The sequence below is a fragment of the Acanthopagrus latus genome, chromosome 15 (genome assembly GCF_904848185.1).
Source record: "Acanthopagrus latus isolate v.2019 chromosome 15, fAcaLat1.1, whole genome shotgun sequence".
Taxonomy (NCBI): domain Eukaryota; kingdom Metazoa; phylum Chordata; class Actinopteri; order Spariformes; family Sparidae; genus Acanthopagrus; species Acanthopagrus latus.
Genome location: NC_051053.1, coordinates 16,744,457 through 16,766,608, shown reverse-complemented (window position 1 = coordinate 16,766,608; position 22,152 = coordinate 16,744,457). Strand labels below are relative to the sequence as shown.

Here is a 22,152-nt window from a genome sequence, read left to right as displayed (position 1 = left end):
GAAGCCTTTTGTCGAGCTCAGACCGTCCTGCAGTGCAGGGAGGACGAGTGTGAAGAGAGCGGCCCGCCGAATTAGACGAGCGAAACGGGAGAACATAATTCACTGTCCCTCTTTTAAAGGAAATCTTCCAGTCCAAGGTGAAGAGTCTGACTCTGTGCTAGCCGCCTAATGCATGTTGACCTTCTTTACTCAGCCGCCAATTTCACATTTTAATGAACTTAAAACCACTGAGAGTCAAAAAATAGATTTTAATTTTCACTGTCTGGGTGATTGGTACAGATTTTGTCTGATAAAAAGGATAGGGTTCCTGTGCATGCATGTGTAAGAGATGTGCGCGTGGGAATGCACAAGTGTGTGTGTGTGTGTGTGTGTGTGTGTGTGTGTGTGTGTGTGTGTGTGTGTGTGTGTGTGTGTGTGTGTGTGTGAAGGAGGGAGCAAGAGAGATAGGGTCTGAATGTGGACTACATGCCCTCAAGGAAATATCATTTGAACGCTACGATCCTAAGCGACATCTGTGCGCAAACTGGGACATGGAGATAACATGATAAATTCCCCGTTTGCACCAACAGCACCACCACTACCCCCCCCCCAAACCGCCCTATCAACACCACCCCCCTTCCTCCTCCTTCTCCTCCTCCTCCTCCCTCTCCTCTTCCTCCCTCCCCACCCTTTTCTCTCCTCTTTGATTTAACTTCAGGTCAACACAACGCCACGCAAGTTACACAACAGCTCCCGGGGGGGGCATTAAATTCACGGGATAAAACAACAACAACAACGACGCACACACACGGAAAAAAGAAAAAAGAAAATCTAATGAAAGCTGCATAAGCCCCTCACCTCTTAAGTTGAACTCAAGAGTGGATATCCAGGGGTTTGAAAAAACATTTTGTTGGATTTAATGGAGCATGAGGAGGGAGGGTAAGAGACCTGAAATAGTTGGGGTTTTTTTGTTTTTTTTTTTGTTTTTTTTAACACAAAGCAGGTCTGTGCAGTTCAATTTCAATAAAACAGAACAAATCACTTATTTGTGTCTATTTTTAAGGCAGTGGAAGTGCAGCAAGAGGAGCAGAGAGGAGGACGGTGTGTCTCCAGCACCACATTAATACATCAGAAACATGCAGAACAATAAAATCACTTCTCCAAAAAGGAGGAAAATTTCACCCCCCCAAAAAATGAGGGAATGAATACATCCTCGGCTAGAAGTCTTTTAACCAAGCTGCAAGTTCCACCTGCATGATAAATCTATAAAACAGGAACAAGCTGAAAACTTAACAACTGTGCCCGCCCCCCCCAAAAAAAATGGATTAAATTTAAATGTTGGGAGAAATATGGAAATTACTGATGGTGTAATTCAATCTGAAGGAGGAAATGTAGAGTTGCAACACTGTGAGAAAGAAAAAAAACGGAAAAAGACAATAGTGGACAGTGTTTGTCCGAATGTGCTACTTAAATTCACCCTGGTCACGCCGTCACACGCGCAAAAGCAGCAAACGGAGCACGTGTGCAACGATATATAATAAAGCCATTAAACAGGAAATAATGGAGGATGGGTGGGACGGTCTCTGTGCCTTCTTTGATGACAAATGTGGAAACTGAATAAAATGTGTGTATGAGGTGTGACTGTGTGTGTGTGTGTGGCGAGAGGTTTTAAGGGGGTAAGAGGCGAGGCACATCACAGTGTAGCTGCATGTATGTACAAATGTGAAGGGAAAGAAAAAAAACGAGACACGAGGGGAAAAGGTGGGTTTGATGTTATGAAGAGGAGCTGTGCATTTGGTTGTGTGTGCGTATGTGTGTGTGTGGGGGGGGTCCTCTGTGCCCCCTCCCTCCCCTGCCCCCCCCTCCATCTCTCCCTCAACATGTCTTGTATACCTTCCCTTTATTCTAAAGAGATCGCCAAATAGTAGCCCGTGTAGATAGGGGTGGCGGTGAAACTGATCAGGTTTTAAGTTCAGCGCTGGATTTTCTGATCGCGCTCTGCCTCCTAGCGACGGCACATGGCCATGGTGACTGCGCTGTCACCCAGCCGGGGCCACACACACACACACACGCACGCACACACAAGCACACACACATACAAACACACTCCAAACCAAACACGAGCGACAGCCAGTCAACATACCGAAACATAATCAAGCACTTGTGCGTAAAGATGCCAAAATATCTCCTTTTTTTTTTTGGTCGTCGCCGGACACTTTGAGAGCAATAAAGAGAAAAATGGTTTTAAAAAACCCAGAGCTGTGAGACGGCACACACAGTGTGGCACATGGTGCGGTGATAAAACGCCACTTTACTAATCGCCCCGCGGTTTCCCAAACACACCTATCTGCTCCCTCGTCACATACCGGACATCTTTTAAAGTAAAAAGAAATAAAGCGTTGGAGGTCAATAAACGCCGTGCGTAATTCTGCCGACTCAACTAAAAAAAAAAAAAAAGGAAAAAAAATGTTGGAATCTTGTCGCTTTCCCTTCACACGCTGCTGCTGCTGCTGCAACACCAACGAGCCGATCTTTACGCCTTACCTTACCTGTGCGCGAAGCTCTAGTCTTGAATTGCATTATTTGTTTTTTATCTTATTTGTTTTTTGTGTCGGTCCGAAATCGAGAGGAGAAGAATAAAGAGGAGCGGACGGGGAGCAGGACCGCTGCTGTCCTGTTGCTGTGTTTCTCACTTGCAACTCTGAGCTGCAGCGGCTCTGCTGGGGTGTTATAGGAAGGAAAAGCTTCTCATCTAAACTCAACATCAATAAACAGCCTTTAGATAAGAGGCATTAGGCTGTTTTTTCTTTTTTCTTTTCTTTTCTTTCTTTTCTTTTTTTTTTTTCTTTTTTTTTTTTGTAAGGTGGGTAAAAATAAATCGATTTGCGTTGTCTCCGCTGCCGAGCTGCTGACGAAGGGAGGCAGTTGTAAACAGTCAGACACGAGATTTTTTTTTTTCCCCCCCTCGATCCAAAAAATCCACCTCCAAGTTTTTTTGCTTTTTGTTTTTTGTTTGTTTTTTTCACCTGAAAATAATCCAAAAATAGAATGAGAGAGGAGCAGATGAGAAACCTGCCCCGCAGAGCTTATCAGCACAGCGATATTCCGACGGGTTGATTTCTCCACGGAGCTCCGCGGAGAGGACGCGCTCTGCTACCGGGGAGCCCTGCGCGTTTTTCCACTGACCGGAGCGACCGTGAGGGCACCGGAGCCACAGCGAGTGCATCTACCAGCCAATGAAAGCACGTTCTCGCCGTGTAACAGAGAAGCAGTGACGGCCGCAAATCGACACACAAAACTTTTTGCTCTCTGTCGGGCTTTTGGGGATCTCCGAGCGGCTTTTTACGCACGGAGGTGTCGCACTTTTTCTCCACGCTGTTAAGTCCAGTTGACCGCGGGTCCGAGCGGTGCGTCTGGTTGTCCACAGGCTCCTGCTCTGCTGCCTTTTCCCCCCCAAACCTTTGCTGAACGCTTTCAAAGGGGAGCCAGAAGTGACATTTTTTCTTTCTTTTTGCATCTTTACTTACGCGAAAAATCCCGTTTGCTTAAGTGCTGGGGTTTGCCTTGCTTGCGGCGAGACATGGTGGCTGGAGGCGGCGGCGTTCAGCGCGGATCACATCGGGGAGAGCCGGGGTTAGAGAGGAGACTCCGGTGGGGCAAAAAATATCTTCATCCAACGCCTTTGACATCCACAAGAGAAAAAAAAAATAAAATAAATTAGAAATAATACAAAGATGGCGCGGAGGCGAAGATGGATCGCGGGATCGCCGTCATGGCTTTTTTGAGAAAGGAGAGCAGAGAAAAAAGAGAGAGAGAGTGAGAGAGAGGTAGATGGAGAGAGAGAGAAGGGGAGAGAGATGGAAAAAATGGCAAAAGCCCCCCCTCCCCCCCACCACCCCGCCCCTCAACCCCCCCCCCCCCCCTCCCCCCGCCCCCCCTCTGAGCTGTGCAAGTTCAAGTGCACGGACGTGACGTTCCCGGCGAACTTGAACGTCAGGCGATGGACGGACACCCGACATACAAAAACATGGGCAGGGCCGAGGCACCCGAGTGGGAGTGGGAGTGGGAGGAGGGACGGACGGGACGCGCAATAACAACACCAATGGACGGTCATTAGAGGGAGGGGGGGGAGAGGAGAAGAGCGAGGGAGGAGGGAGGGAGGGGGGGGGCTGGACATGAGAAATAGACCCAGTGGAAGCCAATGGACACAGAGATCAGGGGGGCCGGACTAGAGGCACTTGGAGGGAGGGGAGGGAGGAGTGTGTGATTTTGTGTGTGTGTGTGTGTGTGTGTGTGTGTGTGTGTGTGTGCGCGCGCGCGCGCGCGGGTGACAGAGAGAGGCAGAGATGTCTAATGAAAGCAATATGCAGAGAGAGAGAGAGAGAGAGAGAGAGAGAGAGAGGTGGACGCAAAACAGGGCAAGGGAAGCCGCGGACAGGAGCTCACTGGAGGGGGCGGATATAATACTGCTGCATATACTACTGAGCGGAGGAGTGTGTGAGCGTGTGTGAGAGAGAGAAAGAGAGCAAGAGCGAGTGTGTGTGTGTGTGTGTGTGTGTGTGTGTGTGTGTGTGTGTGTGTGTGTGTGTGTGTGTGTGTGTGTGCGTGTGTGAACAAAGTCTGTCGCATTCGGTGGCCACAGTTTCGGTGGGGAAGAAGGAAAATTGCGCTTGGTGCCGGCCGCAAGTTCACCTGGACGCGCATCTTTAAAGCGCGTTCACGTAAAGGCTAGAGAGAGAGAGAGAGAGAGAGAGAGAGAGAGAGAGGCGCGCGCGTGTCGAAATGACACGGCGAGCGCGGAAAAAGTCTCCGGTCGCAGCGAACAGGACGAACAGGTTGAACTGCCAACAGATACACAGGCACAGGCTATAACCTGGGTGGCTCCGCATATGCTTTTTACATACACAGAGCGCTCTGTGGTGCTCTGCTTCCAGGTGATAATCAAATCCCGGCCCCGTAAAACAAAGAATGATTTATAGCTTGTGTTGGTTTACATCATGTCACTTTTTTACAATAAAAAAGAAGATAAAGAAGAAAAGGTCTAAAGACAGTTTCCTGTCAAAGCATGTATATGTTGTGTTGTGATGTGTTATGACCATGACATAGACTGTACCACACAGTCGCGTTCATTCACTATTATTATGCTCATACCAGATAAAGGGGGCAGGAATGTGCTCTGAAACCATTAAACAGCTCACATTTTCCACCAAACTCCATTTTAAAAAATAGCGATTTTGACTTCAACCTAATGAAAAAGTTTTAAATGTTGGCAATATTCATTTAAATTCTAAGAAACTAGAGAAATTGGCATCGGAACGTGATGTCCGGGGTCACTTCAACGTGAGCGTTGGTGCCATAAATCAGAATGCATCCATTTTTACTGTGGGGCTGTCTGCGCCGCTGAAGATGTACAGTATGGGGTGTGTAAGTGAGAGGGGGCACTATAGGGTCCGGTGCCCCTCTGCCTGCTGGTCTCTATCTGTCTGCGTGTAATCCACACTGCAGCCCCGCGCAGACCGTGGGAGTGCGAGCGGGCACATAAGCGCCCCGTGTAATAACTTTCAGATGTGCCTCAGGTTCGAGCTGCATACGGCACAGGGGAGGGTGTGTGTTGGTGGAGCTGTTGGTGGTGGTGGTGGTGGTGGTGAGGTGGGAGGGAGTGTGGAGAGGAGGAGAAGGAGGAGGAAGAAGAAGAAGAAGAGGAGGGGGAAGAGATTGTAAATACTCTTGTAATAAAGGGGGTTTGGTAATATAAGACGCGGGGCTTAAAACGGCGAAGGCGCCGCGCATCTCGTACGCGATGCGGGCTTTGGAAGACAGATACCAGAGCTGGAGGGGAAGACACCGCGCCGCAACCAAAAACATGAGAAGAAGTGGAGCCCGGTGCTGTTTTTGGACGCAAAGGGAGAGAAGGAACGGATGGTACGGAAGGAGAGGACGGAGAGATTCGCTCTGAAAGCGGCGGCAGAGGAAGAAGAAGATGATGAAGGGGAAGAAGCGGCGGCGGTGTCTCCGGAGAAGAAGCCCCGGAGCGGGAGCAGCAGCAGCGGCGGCGGCGGCGGCGGCGACTCCAGTGGTGCTTCGGAGACCTGGAGCTACGCGCACTGACCGAAGAGGACGCGCACTTAATACCGAGGGGGTGGGGGTGGTGGAGGGAGGAAGACAGTAAGAGGAGGAGGAGGAGGAGGAGGAGGAAGGAGGAGGTGATGGGAGAGAGAGAGAGAGAGAGAGAGAGAGAGAGAGAGAGAGAGAGAGGAGCCGGAGGAGGAGGAGGAGGAGGAGGTTCAACGTCAAGGGGGAAAAAATGCATGACCAGTGAGTGAAATATTTTGCAGGTTGCAACTCGCCGCATGGCTTATTAGACGGACCGGTGTGTGTTGTGTGAGTGTGCATGTGTGTGTGCGCGCGCGCCCGTGCACGACGATTATCCCGCACGGGGTGATTATCCCGATTGTGGCCGTGCGTCTGAGTTCAGGCAGGTTTTAAAGCGCGCGGAGGAGATGTTTCTGACTGAATTATAATCACAATGTCATGTTAAACAAAAAAAGAAAAAGAGTGTGAGATCTAAAGGAAGAGACACTTTAATACTTGATTCGTTCGATGTATGTTTAATCATGAAGCCAGTTTAGGGCGATTAATCTGACAGATTTGTGGATTATTTCTCCTAATCTGTAGAATTTCCCATCGACAATTATAGTTTTATTATCGTCCCTCTTCATTCTTTTCTATTTAAAGAATCTATCCGAGGTATAGGGTGTGAGATTACAGAGTTTTTTTGTTGTTTTTTTAACTGAATGATTACGGTATTGCTGACAACAAGCGCGTCGGTCTTGAGTTTTCAGAGAATCGATCTAAAATGAGATCTGTATTGTTCAGCGTCAAGGCGGATCGGAGAGGCACGGGCAGGGTTTTTTTTTTGTGTGTATTGCTTTTCTGTGTTTGCCTCATTTTGGCACATTTGAGATTGAGGTGGAAGTTATCGGAATTGGATTCAGTTTGATTTCGAAATGCTTTCGTCAAGTGGATGTAAACCAACCTGGGCGCTCCATTTCACCCCCCAAAAAACTCATTGCTATGTCAGTGATGGAGAGGCTACACTCCCCCTCCGCGACCGTGTGGCCTGATAAGAATAAATAAATAAATAAATATGTGTCAATGATTCCAAAGACGGAACCGTAACGCGCAGTTAGTGTGAAGAGAAAAAGCTTCGGCTTCATAGCTGCACCTTTGAAAGATGATGCCTCAAATTAAAGAGCGTAATTGGGGATAAACGGGAGGATTTTAGCTCTCTTTCCCGGGCATCGGGTGTCCGTAGTGGCCTTTTGCTGTCTTGATGGCGACAGGCGGCCATCGTACCCGCTCAATCTGATCCTGTAACAGGAGAAGCCTTTACAGGCTGGATGACACGGCGGAGTGTTCTGAGCGGAGTCAAAAAATTAAGAAATAAAAACCATGCAGGGAGAAGCGCAGACTTCATATCTAGTGTTTGATATCAGGTTTTTATGACTAATCAGCTACTGGCAGCATGTGAAAGTGGCTTAATTTCAATCCTTTGCGTACTTTGGCACCGAAACTTCCTCTGCACCCTTCAGGAACCCTTTACGCACGAAGTGGAGCAACAACTGACGCCTCTCCACGCACAAGTGTGAGAATCCGGGCCCGCAGCTCATCTATCAGGCAAAAAAAAATATAAAAAAAACAACAACAACGTGTCCTCCTGATTTTAATGGAGCCCGTGTTATCCCCAATTGGTGCCCACCCTTAAAAGGGGCCCTCGTTTCACACCCCCCACACACACATCCGAGAGCACTAACCTTGACCTCTCCCTACACCCCGCTCCATCTGTTGGCAACAAAGAGTGTTTTTCCTTTTTCTCTTCCTCCCATCTCCTCCTCCTCCTCCTCCTCCTCTGACTTTACACACACACATACACACACACCAAGTCAAGGCGGGACATTGATCAAAGCCCGCAGAGCTGCTCGGACTGAGGCAGCGCGCGGGGGAATCTCTATATGTAAATGGAAGCGCGTCGCCGGTTCCGTCATACATCAGTCAGGCTGCATGTTTAATGCCGTGGAGGTGCGGCGGCACTCCGCAGGGAGGGCTCTGCTGCATGTTCGTGTGTGTGCGCGCATGGATATGTATCTCACATTTAATCTTTTATTTCTTCATTTAAAAAAAAAAAAAAAAAAAAAAAAAAAAACAGACTGGAGATTATAACCCGGAGTTAATGTGGAAAGCCGCGGGGCCGCATCCAGGTGTGTGTTCAGATAAAAGTGATACAGCAGTGTATTCCCCGCGCCATATGTAGGCCACACTGTGCCATCTTTAACTTTATTCCTCACATTCAGCACTTTTATTCGCTTGTTAAGGTGGTTACAACCTTCATCAGCCGATGTGTTCTTATGTGTGCCCGGAGTGAATGGACAGCGGCGCACTTTGATGCTGCTCCGTAAAAAAAAAAAAAAAAAAGAAAGAAAAGAAAAGAAAAAAACGAGGAGTTGGGAGAATTTCAGCTTTTGTAAGGAGCGTGAAAAAAGAGCCGGAGAGGGGCTCGCATGGCATCAGAGCGCCGGTGGTCACATTGCGCGCCTTCCCCTGCACGCACGACAGCTCCGGGGAAATTGAGTGACTGGGGGCGCATTTCAATATATGGAAATGACCGGAGGGGGAGGGGGGGAGGGGGGCTCCTGAGATAAATCAGCTCCAATCCCTGTGCACCCCCCACCCTGCACACACCACCACCCCTCCCTCTCACACACGCTCCTCTTCATACCTTCATTTCCTCCTCTTTCTCTCAAGCCGCTGCTTTTGTCGCTGCTTGTCTCAATTTCACAAACCCGTGCGTAAAGACGCGCGGCCGTAAGCCGACACGACCGGCGTTGTTTTCAAGAACGAGAATTTAAAAAGCAACAACAAATACGCTCTAGGCGCGGTGGATGGGGCCCTCCTGTTTTTTTGTTTGTTTGTTTGTTTGTTTTCTAATTAAAGGATCTGATCTCCGGTCTGTGATCAGCGCGAGCAGCTGACTTAAAAATAAGCTCCATCAAAAAAAAAAAAAAAAAAAAAAAACAGGGTCTTTAAATTTACATTCGATTACGCATCAGAGACACACAACAAAACGCAGCGCTTTAAATTTATTTCCGGGGCGCTGAAGCGATCAGATCCAAACTTAATATTAGTTTTATGCAATTTAGTGAATCCTCGATGGATTCAGCGCGATGCCAAGAAAATGCGATGATTAATTGTTGCCGTTCTACTCAGTTCACCCGCACCTGTTCGCTCCGCAATCAGACCGAAGTTATTAAACTGATAGTTTGTACTTTTTGCGACTTGAATAACACACAAATAAAGGCTTTTTTTTTCTTCTTTTTTTTACAAGCAGTTCTGGACGAATTCATCCGGTGTTGTGACAAAAATGCAGTTTTTCTAGGATTTCGCTCTTCATGTGTTTTATTTCCGATGGGAGTCACCCCCCCAAATCCCCTTTAAATCTAGTCCCTGGCTTTCTGCGGAGGAATTTCAGGCTACACACACCCCCCTACACACACATACACACACACACACGCCCGCTTCATCCCAACACATAAGCACGCACACATTCGCCGTGCACCACCACCACCTCCAGCACCACCACCCTTCCACCCCCTAAAGCTTTTCGCAATAAAGGAGCGGGGCTGGATTTCACAACGTGCCATTATCACATCGGGGGATGTGCGCGCACGTCGTTGCGTCGGGCCGGTGGTATTAGATGAAATCAGGCGGGATTACACGGCTACAGAGCAAATTATCACACACACACACACACACACTCACACACACACCGCCACCATCACCACCACCACCACGATTCCCTCCTTCCTCTGTGGCGCTTGATGTGACCGGTGAGTTTAAAGTCACTCCATCCAAACTTTGCGCTAATGTTCACGTTCACACTGTAGCTATCCAAGAGAGTCCAGCCACTGACACGACTGTACAAGCTCTCACTCTGCTGCTCACCCTGCTACAGACCACACAGGGGGTCCGGCCCCCCCTCTCTCCTTCGACGCCACACAATCCGCATCCATCTATCTGCCCGTAATGCACGGACGTGTTTATGGGCGCCGTAGTTAAGTCGTTGTTAATTTTACACTAAACGGGTTGTTATGAAGATGAATGACGGGAGAGGAATGGTCCACATGGGACGGCGGAGTGTTTTTTCCCCCTCTGCTCTGAGAGGAGCCTATAGCTATAGGGATCTATAAAGGAAAGGAAGATGAGGCAGTCTGGAGGGGCCCATTAGTGCTGGAGATGGTGAGATGTTCTTAAACGCATCACGGTTAGAGGGTACTGGTGGTTGGAGCTTTGACTGACGCCGACAAATAATCCCAAAGTAATCTCTAATTAAAGGCCATTTCCTGATATCAAACATCGAGATGTGTGTTATAAATGATGATGCAGACATATTTGTCTGGTCGGTGGTCAGTTACATGTCGTTTTAAAGATCAGAATGCACCTGGGTTGTTCTCTGCACAAAGTTTCTCTGTTCTTCCTCCGCTTGCAGTGAGTCAGTCAGGGGCCAGCTGTTTGGACTGTTGTTTTCTGGAGTGAATTAACTCATCTAATAGCCTTATAATCTCTAATATAACAGATAAAGCTCCCCCCTGTCAAAAATCTGAAGCTCCACCGGTTCTGGGCGATCGAGAGATTTTCATGCCCTCAACAATCTTCAAACACGGACTCCAGCGCCCCCTAGTGTCCAAACGCGGCCGGCGTAGGAGCGCGTTGGAGGTGGAAGTGGGGCCCCACACAGGCTGAAGCCGCCGGCCGAGGGCCCCGCAGGATCCAGCTGAGTCTCGGGCTCGATGTAAAGGATTGCGTTGTTGTTTTTTTGTGTTAAAAATTTGATGAGCCGGTCCGCGATGTTACAAAAAAAAATGTGTCAAACTTCAGGAGTTAGACGATGACACGGAGCTGCTGGTAAAAATGGGGGCAGATGAGGGGGGGAAGCACACTGTGGTGCATTTCTGTTGTTTTTTATTATACTTAATATTATTATTATTGTTCGGATGATTGCTTGAGATCATAATAATTCTCAAATTCAAATGTAAGAGATTCGTGTACGGACACAGTTTTAAGGTTTACAAGGTTAAACTAATTGAACCTGACATCCTTAACAACCATCAACGCGTTGGGTGCGTTTTCAATCGTTGTTGTCCATTTTAAAGGAATGAAACAGATGATTTAAATCAAAAGACAATCAGATCTCAGGGTTGTTTCTCCAAAAGCTTCGGTGGGAACACTTTCATTCATCTTATATATTTGTTTCGGTCAGATCAGTGAAGAGCAAATCTGTCAAAATACACCCAGCTTGTTTCCTTATTATTATAACATTCCTTTCAATATTTAAGGTCTAACGGTCTATTATTATTATTATTATTATTATTATTATTATTATTATTATTATTATTACATCGCTAATAAAGCCAGTAAGGGGCAGCCGCTCTCTGGCTCTCCGTGAGATAATTGCTGTTACATTAAACAGTGTGTGACTGATTGAGATTATTAATGCGCTCCAATAATTCCTCCGCAGCGGCTCCGGATGAACTCGGATCCAGTAAATCTCCGCCGGTTTTCTTCGGGCCGCGGTGTGAGCGGGCCCGCACCTCAGAGGGGCTCAGTGATAAATCGTGTATTTTTAATGAATATCAATAGATGAAATGAATCCCCCTCCGAAAAAAAGGAAAGAAAGAAAAGAAAGGGAGGCAGGAGCCCGGCCGGCTATCTAATTAGATTAAGCGGCGGTGCGGGGCGGTGCGGGGCCGGACGGGGGAATACTGCGGTAATGACTGCTGCTATGACGGCAGCGGCTTTCTAATGGGCTCTGAAGCGCTGCCACGCAGTCAAACCACGGGGCCTTTCAAACCATTAACACCGAGAGGGGGAACATAACAAATCTAATGTGACATGACACCCTTCTGTTTCAGCGCGCCTGTTAACCAGCGGCGACACCAAGTACCGACCGAGCCCCGCGCGCAGCCCCGCGTCCCTGAAAACTTCTGTCTTCACGCGCTGGATCTGCGGGGACGCGGCGTGGCGAGGGCCTGACAGCATGTCATTACCCTGTGTGGCCCACTGTAAAGTCACATCGTCCCCGTTTGATTTTTATTAATGACAACTAATCACAGGAGACGAACAGGACGCAGCACATCTCACTGGGGCCCAAACTTTTTTTTTCCCTAAGAGAGCTAAAACTGAGACTGAACGGTGGACCTGGGGCCAGAAGCAAACACCTGCTGTATTGTTTTCTATTGTGTTCTATTGTATGGTTATAATAGGATCCTCTAATCATCCGACTTCCCTCACAAACCCATGTTCAAATTATGAGAAAGAATTTATCCACCCTACAGGTCTATCATATAACAACATAAACATTATTATAATTGTATTATGGTAATAATAATCATAATTATTATTTTTAATAGAAACATCTGGCGGGGCCACGTTTAACCTTTTTTGGCTCCTCAGACACTGTGGGGCAGCCCTGCTCGAGACAAACACCCTGCTGCTGCTGCTGCTGCTGCTGCTGCTGTAGCCTACAGCTCATAAGTCTCCTATTCAAAAAGTCAAGAGGAGGTTACAGTACTTGAGAATATATCAAATTAACGTATGTTAATATTTGTAGGTCACCACTAATTCTAAACTTTGGCGCTCCTCGGTTGGAAAGTGGTTCACAGATACATCACAAGGAAGCAGAATCAACTGCAAAACATTGAAATGATATACATATTTGAGTTGAAGCGAAAAAGAAGTTGAGATGAGATGAGATGAGATTTGAAGGAAGTCACTGAGAGCCTTTTTTTGAATGGTGAGTTCAGGTACGTACTGCACGGACACAGAGCTCACGTTTCTCTCTTCTCTGTCAGATGGGCCCATTTTCCTGCCACAGAAAGTTGACACGTCCCGTCCACGTTGACATGATTGGTTTTTATCCACCAGGAACAACAACAGTCACTCTGAAACATCACTGTGGGACATTAAACTGTCTACTGGAACTGAGAGTAATCTCACTCATTTTCATGTCAGGATTTTACAGGCTTTTTTTTTTTTCTTTTTTCTTTTTTTTTCTTTTGGAGGAATCATTTATCAGTTCAGAGCCGGACAGCGCTGACACTGCTAACATGGGCGTCAGTTTTAAATCAAACACTACATCAGCAAATCACTCACAGAGGAGATGAGGAGGTCTGATCCTGGTCGTGTAAACTCAGGACAAACTTGGGGAGAGATGATCTCAGTCGCTTATCGACACATGTATATATGTAAAAAAAAAATGATGTCACCATGACCTCAAACCTTTTCTGTCCACCCACAGAGATGAGCCCGGGTCTGGACGAGATGGTGTGAGAGAGGAGATTAGAGATGAACATCATCTTTTCTTTTTTCCATGTTGTTTTTCGGTGGTTTCCAGCTATTTCATGACATCGGTTCAGATTGTCTGCGTAGAAGGGTGCAAGTCCAATTTGATTCTTTCTTCTTCTTTTTTTTTGCATCCACTGTACCCACTCAGGAGAAACCTCATAAATGCACATTAACATATAATTGATTTGCATTCTGAACTTTCTGTGGCGTGGCGCCCCTTCAGTCTGAAATAAAGTTAACAGCTCCCACCCCCCAATCTTTATTAATCATTAACACCCCCCCCCCCCCCCCAGTAGCTCTGTTAGCCCCCAAGCCCCCAGTTTGAGGGCCAGTGTTTTGACAGTGGGCTTGAAGAATCACAGACATAATCTTAACACTCCATCACTGATCATTCTGTTTTTTAGACTTTATTGACTTCAATGCGAATAATTCATTTCTTTAATTTTACACTCCCAGTGGTTTGCCAACACAACCATGTATCTCATGTCATATTTTATATTTACATATTCAGGTAACAGTGAGCGGGAGGCAGGGGGATCACAGTGATATTCAACGCTTCCATTGGATTTACAACCTCAGTTCACTCAAGGCACCACAAGATGGAACTGAAGAGGTGAAAATGTTTCTCCACTGTAAGGAGGGTTAAAGGACTGGAGACCTGCTGTCTGACATAAAGCACATTTTAAATGAGTTTGTGTGGTTTGTTTTACCTTTATACATCTTCTTCTTACATGCCTTATGTTCATGTATGTGTGGTTCACCTGGCCTCAGGAGGATTTCCCCCTATTGGGGCAATAAAGTTGGAAGTTAAAGTAGTATGTAATATTTCTACACAACATAGTGTATTTAGTGGAGTTGTTGAATGTTTCCAGTAATGTTCAAACCCGAGAAATCCATCATTTCTTTCAAGGCATTTCACTTGGTCACCTCTTGCTGTAACTTGCAGGTAAATATCAGAGGATACGTCAGAGAGAGTGAGGAAGGAAGTCTGATGTGGGTAAACATATCACAAATAAGACTTTACAACATTTCTGTCTGCCTTTTACCATAAATAGATGTTCATCAGCAACAATCCCACATTAGTTAACATATTTAAAGCAGTACCAAGAGATCTCCAGTCTCTTTCTGATATGGTGCATCGCTGCAGCACCCCTTTAAGCACTGTGTTTAATGCTCCATTTATTTTTCCTTAGTGAGAGTTGCACGTGTGCATTGCTTAACAGGCAGGATGTAGCCAATCAGATGCAGAGTAGGGCGGGTCATCCTGACGAAGGTAGTGTGATCTAAAATAACACTGCAACAGCAGTAGAAACTGTATGTCTGCTGACTGTCTGGAATGTAATAAATATATAAAACATATATTTATATAATGCCTTTTCTATAGTGACTCACATAAGTTTTGTGAGTCAAGGTTCGACAAAGCAGGTGTTTCAGGCAGTGCAGGAGCAGTGTTTTCTGTGGGTGAGAGTAACTGCCTTTGGCAATAACTTTGGGTTTTGTCACTTTAATCATGCACAAAAATGCTCCATTACACAATACAGGAAAGGCAAAAACCCCAAAAGCATTATATGTTGTTATTCTGTGGATGGCTCCAAAAAGATTCAGCTGTTCCCTGCTGTGTGCTGTTTGGCTCTGTGGTTTGTTCCTCACCTCTTCAAGTCAAGACCCTGAACCTCAGGTTGTTCCTGATGTCCAGACCAGTGACTTGCTTTCATCGCTGAGTGAGTGCGACAGTTGAATAAGAGCCGAGGTAGAAAAGCACTAGCATTAAAAGCTTTATCACTGGGTTCATGGTTAATGCCCAAATGTGGTGAGTCATCTGCACTAAGGAAAAGAACAATACAACCACCTGGGGCTTAGAAATAAAAGTGACCCTTACATTTACACAGTGGTTTTTGTCAGGCAAGCAGTTCTACCAGCAGGTGACAACACTGGAAAGAAATATTCTAATTTGGACTGCCAGACATTCAAATCACACATCATACAATTTTAGTGATTTTCCCTTTCATCATGTATCCTCAGCTGCATTTTTTTTTCTTCTGGATTGCATGACTAAATAATGATGTTTGATTAAATGATTAGGTCAAAAGTCTGATTCCTGACTTCCTGAGCTGATGATGCAGTAACTGATGAGCCCAAATCAGCTACCCTGAACAAAGTATGTCGAAATGACAAATTCCAGTTGACTCTATCTGCAGGAAGATGGAATCCAACTGTTTATCTCCGCTTCAGGTTCTGATATTCTCTCATTAAAGCACCGTAGAAAAAAGACACTTTGCACATTAGTTTCTGTAAGTATGAATACTCCTGCCAGTCCTACAGTACATGAGATTACAACTAGTTTTGTTATAGCTCGGTGGACCATGAGATACTTTATATTACACTCCTATGTTAGTTTGCAGCATATGTAACAAAACTAAGGGCCAGTTAGCTGTGTACTTAACCTCTTGTTTTTTTGTGGGGGGGTGTCAAGAAATGGGAGTCTCCGCTAGGTGATAGTATGGGGCATAGCATATATAAAAATATAAATAAATAAATATATAAAGTGAAATAAACAGTTTATCACTGTATTTCAAATTAAATGTTATCCTCATTCTCTCCACATGGGGGTAGTAGTAGCCTGAGGAGTAATAGTGTATATGCACAATAGTGTGCATATAAAGATTTATCTTGTCTAAAACAATGTTACCCATAGAATTGTAAGAACATGAATAAGAATGTTATAGAAAATAGCTTAGCAATGCATATTAAAACGCCTCGAAGTCAAAGTTAACATTCAACTGTCGTGTTTTGTCAGACTGTCAATCCAAAACCCTGAGATATTAGATTCGAGGTCAGAAAGTGCTGTGAAAACCATTGTCATTATTGTTGCTGATTAATTTTATGTCACGGAATCTGTAAAATCATGATGATTTCAGCTTTAGGGACAAGTTGGTGTCTGGGAAAATAACAAAGCCCGAGCTAGTAGGGGCCCAATAACCCAATAACAAGTCCCCCCCCCCCACCCCAGGGCCCCCTAGCAGGCTGATCCTGTGGACCCAAGACGTAAAGACAGAATGTTTTAACAGATTTGATTATTATTATTATTTTTTACAAACCTTCTCTCTACAGCAGCTCTTTTCTTGTCTCTCTTCATCTGTTGGTCATGAAATAGATGGTTCCAGGAAAAGATGGAATATTACAAGTGCATTTAATATAATGATAAAAGGTTTACTTTGTATTCAGCTTTCTGTGTGTGTGTGTGCGCCAGTGAAATATTAGTCATCACCGCGACATTCACCATGTGAAATGAGGCTCCTCAGAATAATTTGAGACCACTCGGTTCCAAAAGCCAGGATCTTCTTCCACACAGTCTTTTATTTGTAAATAATAAAAATGAACTCTTGAATATAAAACATACACATCAGTAGAGCCACATCTGTTATACAAACAAGAACTGTTGCAGTGAATACTTAGTCTTTCGTCTAAAATCGTGGTTTGGGAGTGGGGAGCCATGGGCTGTAAACAATCAGTATTCCTGGAGTAATACTGACAAAGGAAAGGGCAGTCGGCCACACCGCCAAGGGTTTCAACAGAAACATCCGCAAAATATGTCTGCAAAATCAGATTTCTCATTGGCTTTAGAAGTCCAGTCCAAACCAATAGTAATAAACAGGGGAGAGGGGATTTGAGGAGAAGAAAGTAAACTTTGTTCCAATTGGTTCTGCTTGTTTTTCTGCAACTGGGACAAAAATAAAGGCCTATTAGCGCCCCCTTGTGGCTCAGTGCCGCTCAGCGGCTTGAGCACATCCACAGGACGCAAACTCCCTTCAACAAGACCAGGAATGTTTGTGTGTCAGCGATGTTTTTGTTTTGTTCATAACTTAAGTTCAAGCTGCTCATCCTGGTTTGTATGTACAAGGTGTGCATGTGTGTGTTGGTGACGGGTGTGCAGTCAGATACACTCTTTTTATATTCATATATCTATATCTTTATAATTTCTGTCAAACTCATAATGATACTTCATATACATTTAGCTGTTATACACACATTCTCTATCTTTGTCTCTAGCCCCGACTGTGTTAAACTACAGTTTAGACACCTACACCCTCAGATACGTCAGGGGCTTGAGTATGCTCAGTACTACAGAACAGCACTGTTGTTTCAAAGGGTTCAAAATAAACTGAAACGAAGAGACTTTTTTTTTTCCGGAGACTTCCTAATATGTATATTTAGACCCAGAGTGGTAGGCGTGGCCTGGGTGGAGTTTGATCCCCCCCTATTGGTCCGCTCCTGTTAGGGGGCGGGGATGGCTTGGCTTTTCTCGGTTTGTATTCATATTCAGTACGAGCAAACTGTACAAGAACATGCAACATACAAGCTGGCCTAAAAGTATGTGGAACTAACACACATAGTCTAGTCTTTTTTTCTGTTTTTGTTTTTTTGAGAATTGTTCGTTAATTTGTCTCGTCTTCTATCTTACAAAAAAGTAGAGAACAAAACAAAAAACGAAACAAACGGAAAAACGAAAGAAACGTGCATGCAGCTTGGGGCCGGGGCGTCCCCGAGTCATGCTGCTCCCTCCTACAGGGGGAGTTTGAGGGGAAGGGAAGGGGAGGAGACCGGGGGGTTGGGTGGGCGAGGGCTGGGCTACAGGTGTTTCGGGCGAACGTGACCTGACCTTTTTATTGTCGGCGCACCAATCGCTCGAAAACCGAACATACACGTACACAGAGGGAGTCTTGCACCTTGTGGTACCATTCTGAACTCTGGGCAAAACAAAGACAGAAAAAATGAGTCCAAATGAAAAAAAAAAGATAGGAAAAAAAAAGAAGCAAATAGTCAATTTGGCCTCTATTTTCTTTTCTCCTTGTTAGGACCGAGAGCAAAGCTTTCGTTTGCCTCCATCTGACTGAAGGAGTCGAGCCTCTCTTGTGCTTGCTTTCATACATCACAACAAGGCTAAGAATGTGCACGCGCATGTGCAGGTTCCCCTTCACCTGCAGAGGTAACTGGAGCGTGCCAGACCGCTGCGCCTCATGCTCATTCTTGACGATACTATTACCACGGTAACACCGGCAGAGACAACAGCCAACCTCTATGTGACGGGACAGCCGCATGTAGCTGCCTCAGTTTCAACTCACTCCCTCGGACACATTGTTCACACCACTCCGTCCTTGTGGCCTAGCAGTAAGCTTCTACTCTGATTGGCTGGAGGGCTACTAGGTGGAGGATTCCACTTTGATCGGGTGCTCTGAGGGGCTGCATGAGAAAGTGAGTAAGAAAGGAAAGAAAGAAGATGAGAAGAGAGAGGTGAAGAATGTCAGACAGAGACCCTCCACTGCTGCAGCTCAGAGGAGAAAACAAAGAAAGCAAAGCTTAGAAAACAAAAAAGGCATACGGAGGAGGAAGAGGAAGGTGTGAGACGTGATTGTCAGACTCCAGCTAAGCTTTGATTGGCTAGTTCTGTCTCTCCCTCTCTCTCTTTCTCTCTCTTGTTCCCTGTTGCTCCGTCTGGCTTTTCACTGGTTGACTGAGGGCTTGTCGTTGTTGTCCTCGGGCGCGTGTTCTCGCCCTCTGCTCAGTTCTGGTCCAGTAGCTGTGGTCCATTATTTTGTCGTTTAAGGGATATTGAGGGCTTTGCTGTCGCCAATCGGTCACTAGGACCGAACGCCCGGTGGCGGTCCTGAGCTGTCCAATGACGTCTGAGACGCAAGCCGCGTGAGCGGAGCTAATGTAGGGTCCACCAATGAGGATGGCGGAAACAGTTTGTACCAGCCAATCACCGTGCTTGAGAGGTCCAGGTCCTCCAATAGGATCTGTGCTACACCCATGAAACATTTGTGGTCCAATCGTCCATAGTCGCCCCATACTATCACCTAGCGGAGAGAATAAGAGACATGAGTTAAACTGGGTAAGAGAATACACATTACCAATATGTTCATGAATAGTCTCTTAAAGCAACGTTATGTAGAAACTGACATTTTGTGTGATCTGGCGCCACTCTTCAGTTGACCAAATGTGGTGAATACAAATCTTGGGTTTGCAAGGACTTGTCAGACATAATGTAGGTGCTAACTGCCAATAAAGCTACGTCATAACAATGTTTCATGCTATCTTGAAGTAAACATGTATGTAACACTGTGATCCTAGCCTCACACTTACATATAGGAACAAGCGATGGGGGCAGAGATTGGCTGGTACAGGTAACTATGTACACCATGCTGCAACACACACTCAGGTATTACCTGAAGCACCTTGCCCTGGGGACTCTCATCAAAGAGCAGGTGCTGCTGGTAGAGTGGTTCCAGGGTCTTTCGTGCAATCTTGGTTTTCTTTTTGGCTTTACAAGTTCCATTATCCAGCAAATACACCTTGACATAGGGAGCTGGTGATGGAGGGATGGGGTTAGGAGGGAGCAAGAAGAGAGACAGAGAGAATGGTCGGAGGAGGAGGAAGAAGCAGAAGAAGCAGGAGGGAATAGGTTTGTTGGATTGTGCGTGTGTTTGAGATTGACACTCGAGCATCATCAGGCACAAGTGCTGTATTCAAAGTGTGCATGTGTGTTACCTGGGAGGGATTTGGAGCCTGGTTTGGGGGTAAGGCCTCGTGCCCTGATCACCTCGACCTCCAGCTGGCCTTTCTTATCCATCAGACCGATCTGAACATCGCCTGTATGGAAAGGAGACAAATGCAAACCGCATTTATGCAAAATGATCAGCTGCAAACTTTTAGATTCTTCATTCTTCCCATGAAGGTGAAATCCACTGGTGTGCTTCTATTTTCAGAGGAACATAGAGTCTCATGTTTGCAGTTTGTTTAAGAACAAGTATTTGGGGGTGTCTGATGGGCAGTGGATTCGATGGAGCCATCACTCACCCATGGCAGGTGTTGCCAGTGTTTGCCTGCCAACCAGCTGACCGGGGCCTAAACCATCCAGGAAGTCACTGAACTGACTGTCGGCACCCAACCGCATACCTGAGAAGATCAGACTGACACACACACGTATTTGCATAAGTGACCCTTGGTTACGGCGCTCAGTTGTTAGGTCTTTAAAAGTGCTGCAGTGATCTCCAGCAGGTAATTCACCTGCTTACATTTTCACCTGTACACCTGTACTGTATTGTTTGATCTGCAATCATCCCAAGACGCTTTCACTTCGACCTACACCGCATATACAGTCCACACAACATGCATCGTGCGTTCACATCCGTGCGTGAAGTGTGTACGTACTTCCCCTCAGAGCTGTAGCTGTTCATGCTGCCGTCAGTCGACTCTCTGCTGGCCTGTCGGTTCATGGCCGACCCTCCCCGTGGGTACTCCACGGCCATGCCCGTCTCCACGCTCCTCTGGATGCTGCTGCTCCCGGCCTTGCCCACCTTCTTACCTGCAGAAGCTTCTGACGCAAAGACAGAGAATTAGGTCTTCCACAACTGGACTTTTGCAGACGTTATTTTAACCACTGCTGTTATCAGCTATCAGGCATCTCATGTCATGCCGACCCAAAACTCAAAGGTGGACCTGCATTTGAATTGAATATTATACTAGGCAGGCTCTAGATGATTTTTCCTGTCATACCCTTTGCATCAGTTCAATTCAAGGTAGTAACTCTGACAAGCCTGATAACTATATGCTGATGTTTATCAATTTACAGGTCATCCCATGCAAATTACTACTCCACAGTGACCTCACCAACATCCCAAACCCCAGCTTCTGTACAGGATATATGCATGGCCATCTTCAGCATGAATGAACGAGGTTTCACATACGATCATTGGAAAATATAAATGATCTATTTTCTTTTTTCTTTTTAGGTGATGAGGTCACTGCAGGAAGATGACATGGCTTAGGCAGTCTGCCCAATCTTGAATGTTTGGCAAGGATGTGTGGGTAAAGGGAGGGTTGAAGAAATCATACATTGAGACTTAAAGGAGGGGTTCAGCTCTCTTTTAAAAGCCTGCTGGTCTCCACCGAAAAAAAAATAATACCTGTGTTTCAGGTAATGGCATAAAAATATCAGATCTACATTCTTCTTGAAAGTTAAATGACAGATTTGGCATGTACAGCATGGTTGAGAACAATAATTTTGTCTCAGCCAGGCTTCTTGTGGAGCCGAACCAGCCTTTTTAACACAATGGTGACAGGAGAGGGTGGAGTAAGGAAGCGTGCCGGAGACAGAGCATAGGAAAGGCTGGAGGTGCATGGAGCCTGAGTCTGTCTAACAGAGCTACACTACAACTCTCACCTGCAATAATTCTCTCTCTGTGACTCCTGGTCTATCTGAGTTCAGCCTGTTATATCTGTCTCTCATAAAACTTAACACTGATGCTTTATTGGTTATTCTTCTTAAACATCCTTAACTCTAAATAAAAAAACATCTGAGAGGTTATAACTCCACAGCTGCTATATGCTGTATTAAGCCTCTGAAGATACAATATTTCCTGCCATATTATATAATACCATGCAGTGCACATCTATCCCTGTTTTAAAAACTGTCTGTCTGTCTGTCTGTCTGTCTAACTACTGCTTTACCTTTCTGTCTGTCCGCCGCCTTACCCGCCGCCTCTGAAATTACACACATAACAACAACAAAGCCAATAAACAACAACAATATCAGAAACAACAGAAACACTGGATACACTGGTAGAATTATATGAATGTCTTACAGTGTTAGTGACCTAAAAGATGTCCATCTGCATGAAGTTACAAGTGTGTGTGTGTGTGTGTGTGTGTGTGTGTGTGTGTGTGTGTGTGTGTGTGTGTGTGTGTGTGTGTGTGTGTGTGTGTGTGTGTGTG

The 22,152-nt window shown here is 45.8% G+C and overlaps 2 protein-coding genes across 11 annotated transcripts in view; both read right to left on the bottom strand.

Annotated features, from left to right (window-relative positions):
- The window catches only part of bcl11aa (BAF chromatin remodeling complex subunit BCL11A a), a 54,677-nt gene extending 50,833 nt beyond the window's left edge, over positions 1–3,844 (bottom strand). For both annotated transcript variants that reach the window (XM_037124412.1, XM_037124413.1), the window contains exon 1: positions 3,507–3,844. In XM_037124412.1, the coding sequence (XP_036980307.1) occupies positions 3,507–3,561 (55 nt within the window). In that variant the 5' untranslated portion in view covers positions 3,562–3,844. The remainder of the gene's footprint in view (positions 1–3,506) is intronic.
- Positions 3,845–16,714: 12,870 nt separating this feature from the next.
- LOC119033364 (regulating synaptic membrane exocytosis protein 1-like) overlaps positions 16,715–22,152 on the bottom strand; it is an 84,638-nt gene continuing 79,200 nt past the window's right edge. For 8 of the 9 annotated variants that reach the window (XM_037123357.1, XM_037123358.1, XM_037123359.1 and 5 more), the window contains 6 exons: positions 21,889–21,921; positions 20,590–20,755; positions 20,236–20,348; positions 19,927–20,028; positions 19,605–19,744; positions 16,715–19,235 (listed from right to left, as the gene is read on the bottom strand). In XM_037123357.1, coding sequence (XP_036979252.1) covers positions 19,017–19,235; positions 19,605–19,744; positions 19,927–20,028; positions 20,236–20,348; positions 20,590–20,755; positions 21,889–21,921 — 773 coding nt within the window. In that variant the 3' untranslated portion in view covers positions 16,715–19,016. The remainder of the gene's footprint in view (positions 19,236–19,604; positions 19,745–19,926; positions 20,029–20,235; positions 20,349–20,589; positions 20,756–21,888; positions 21,922–22,152) is intronic. The other variant, XM_037123364.1, reaches the window with a different exon arrangement.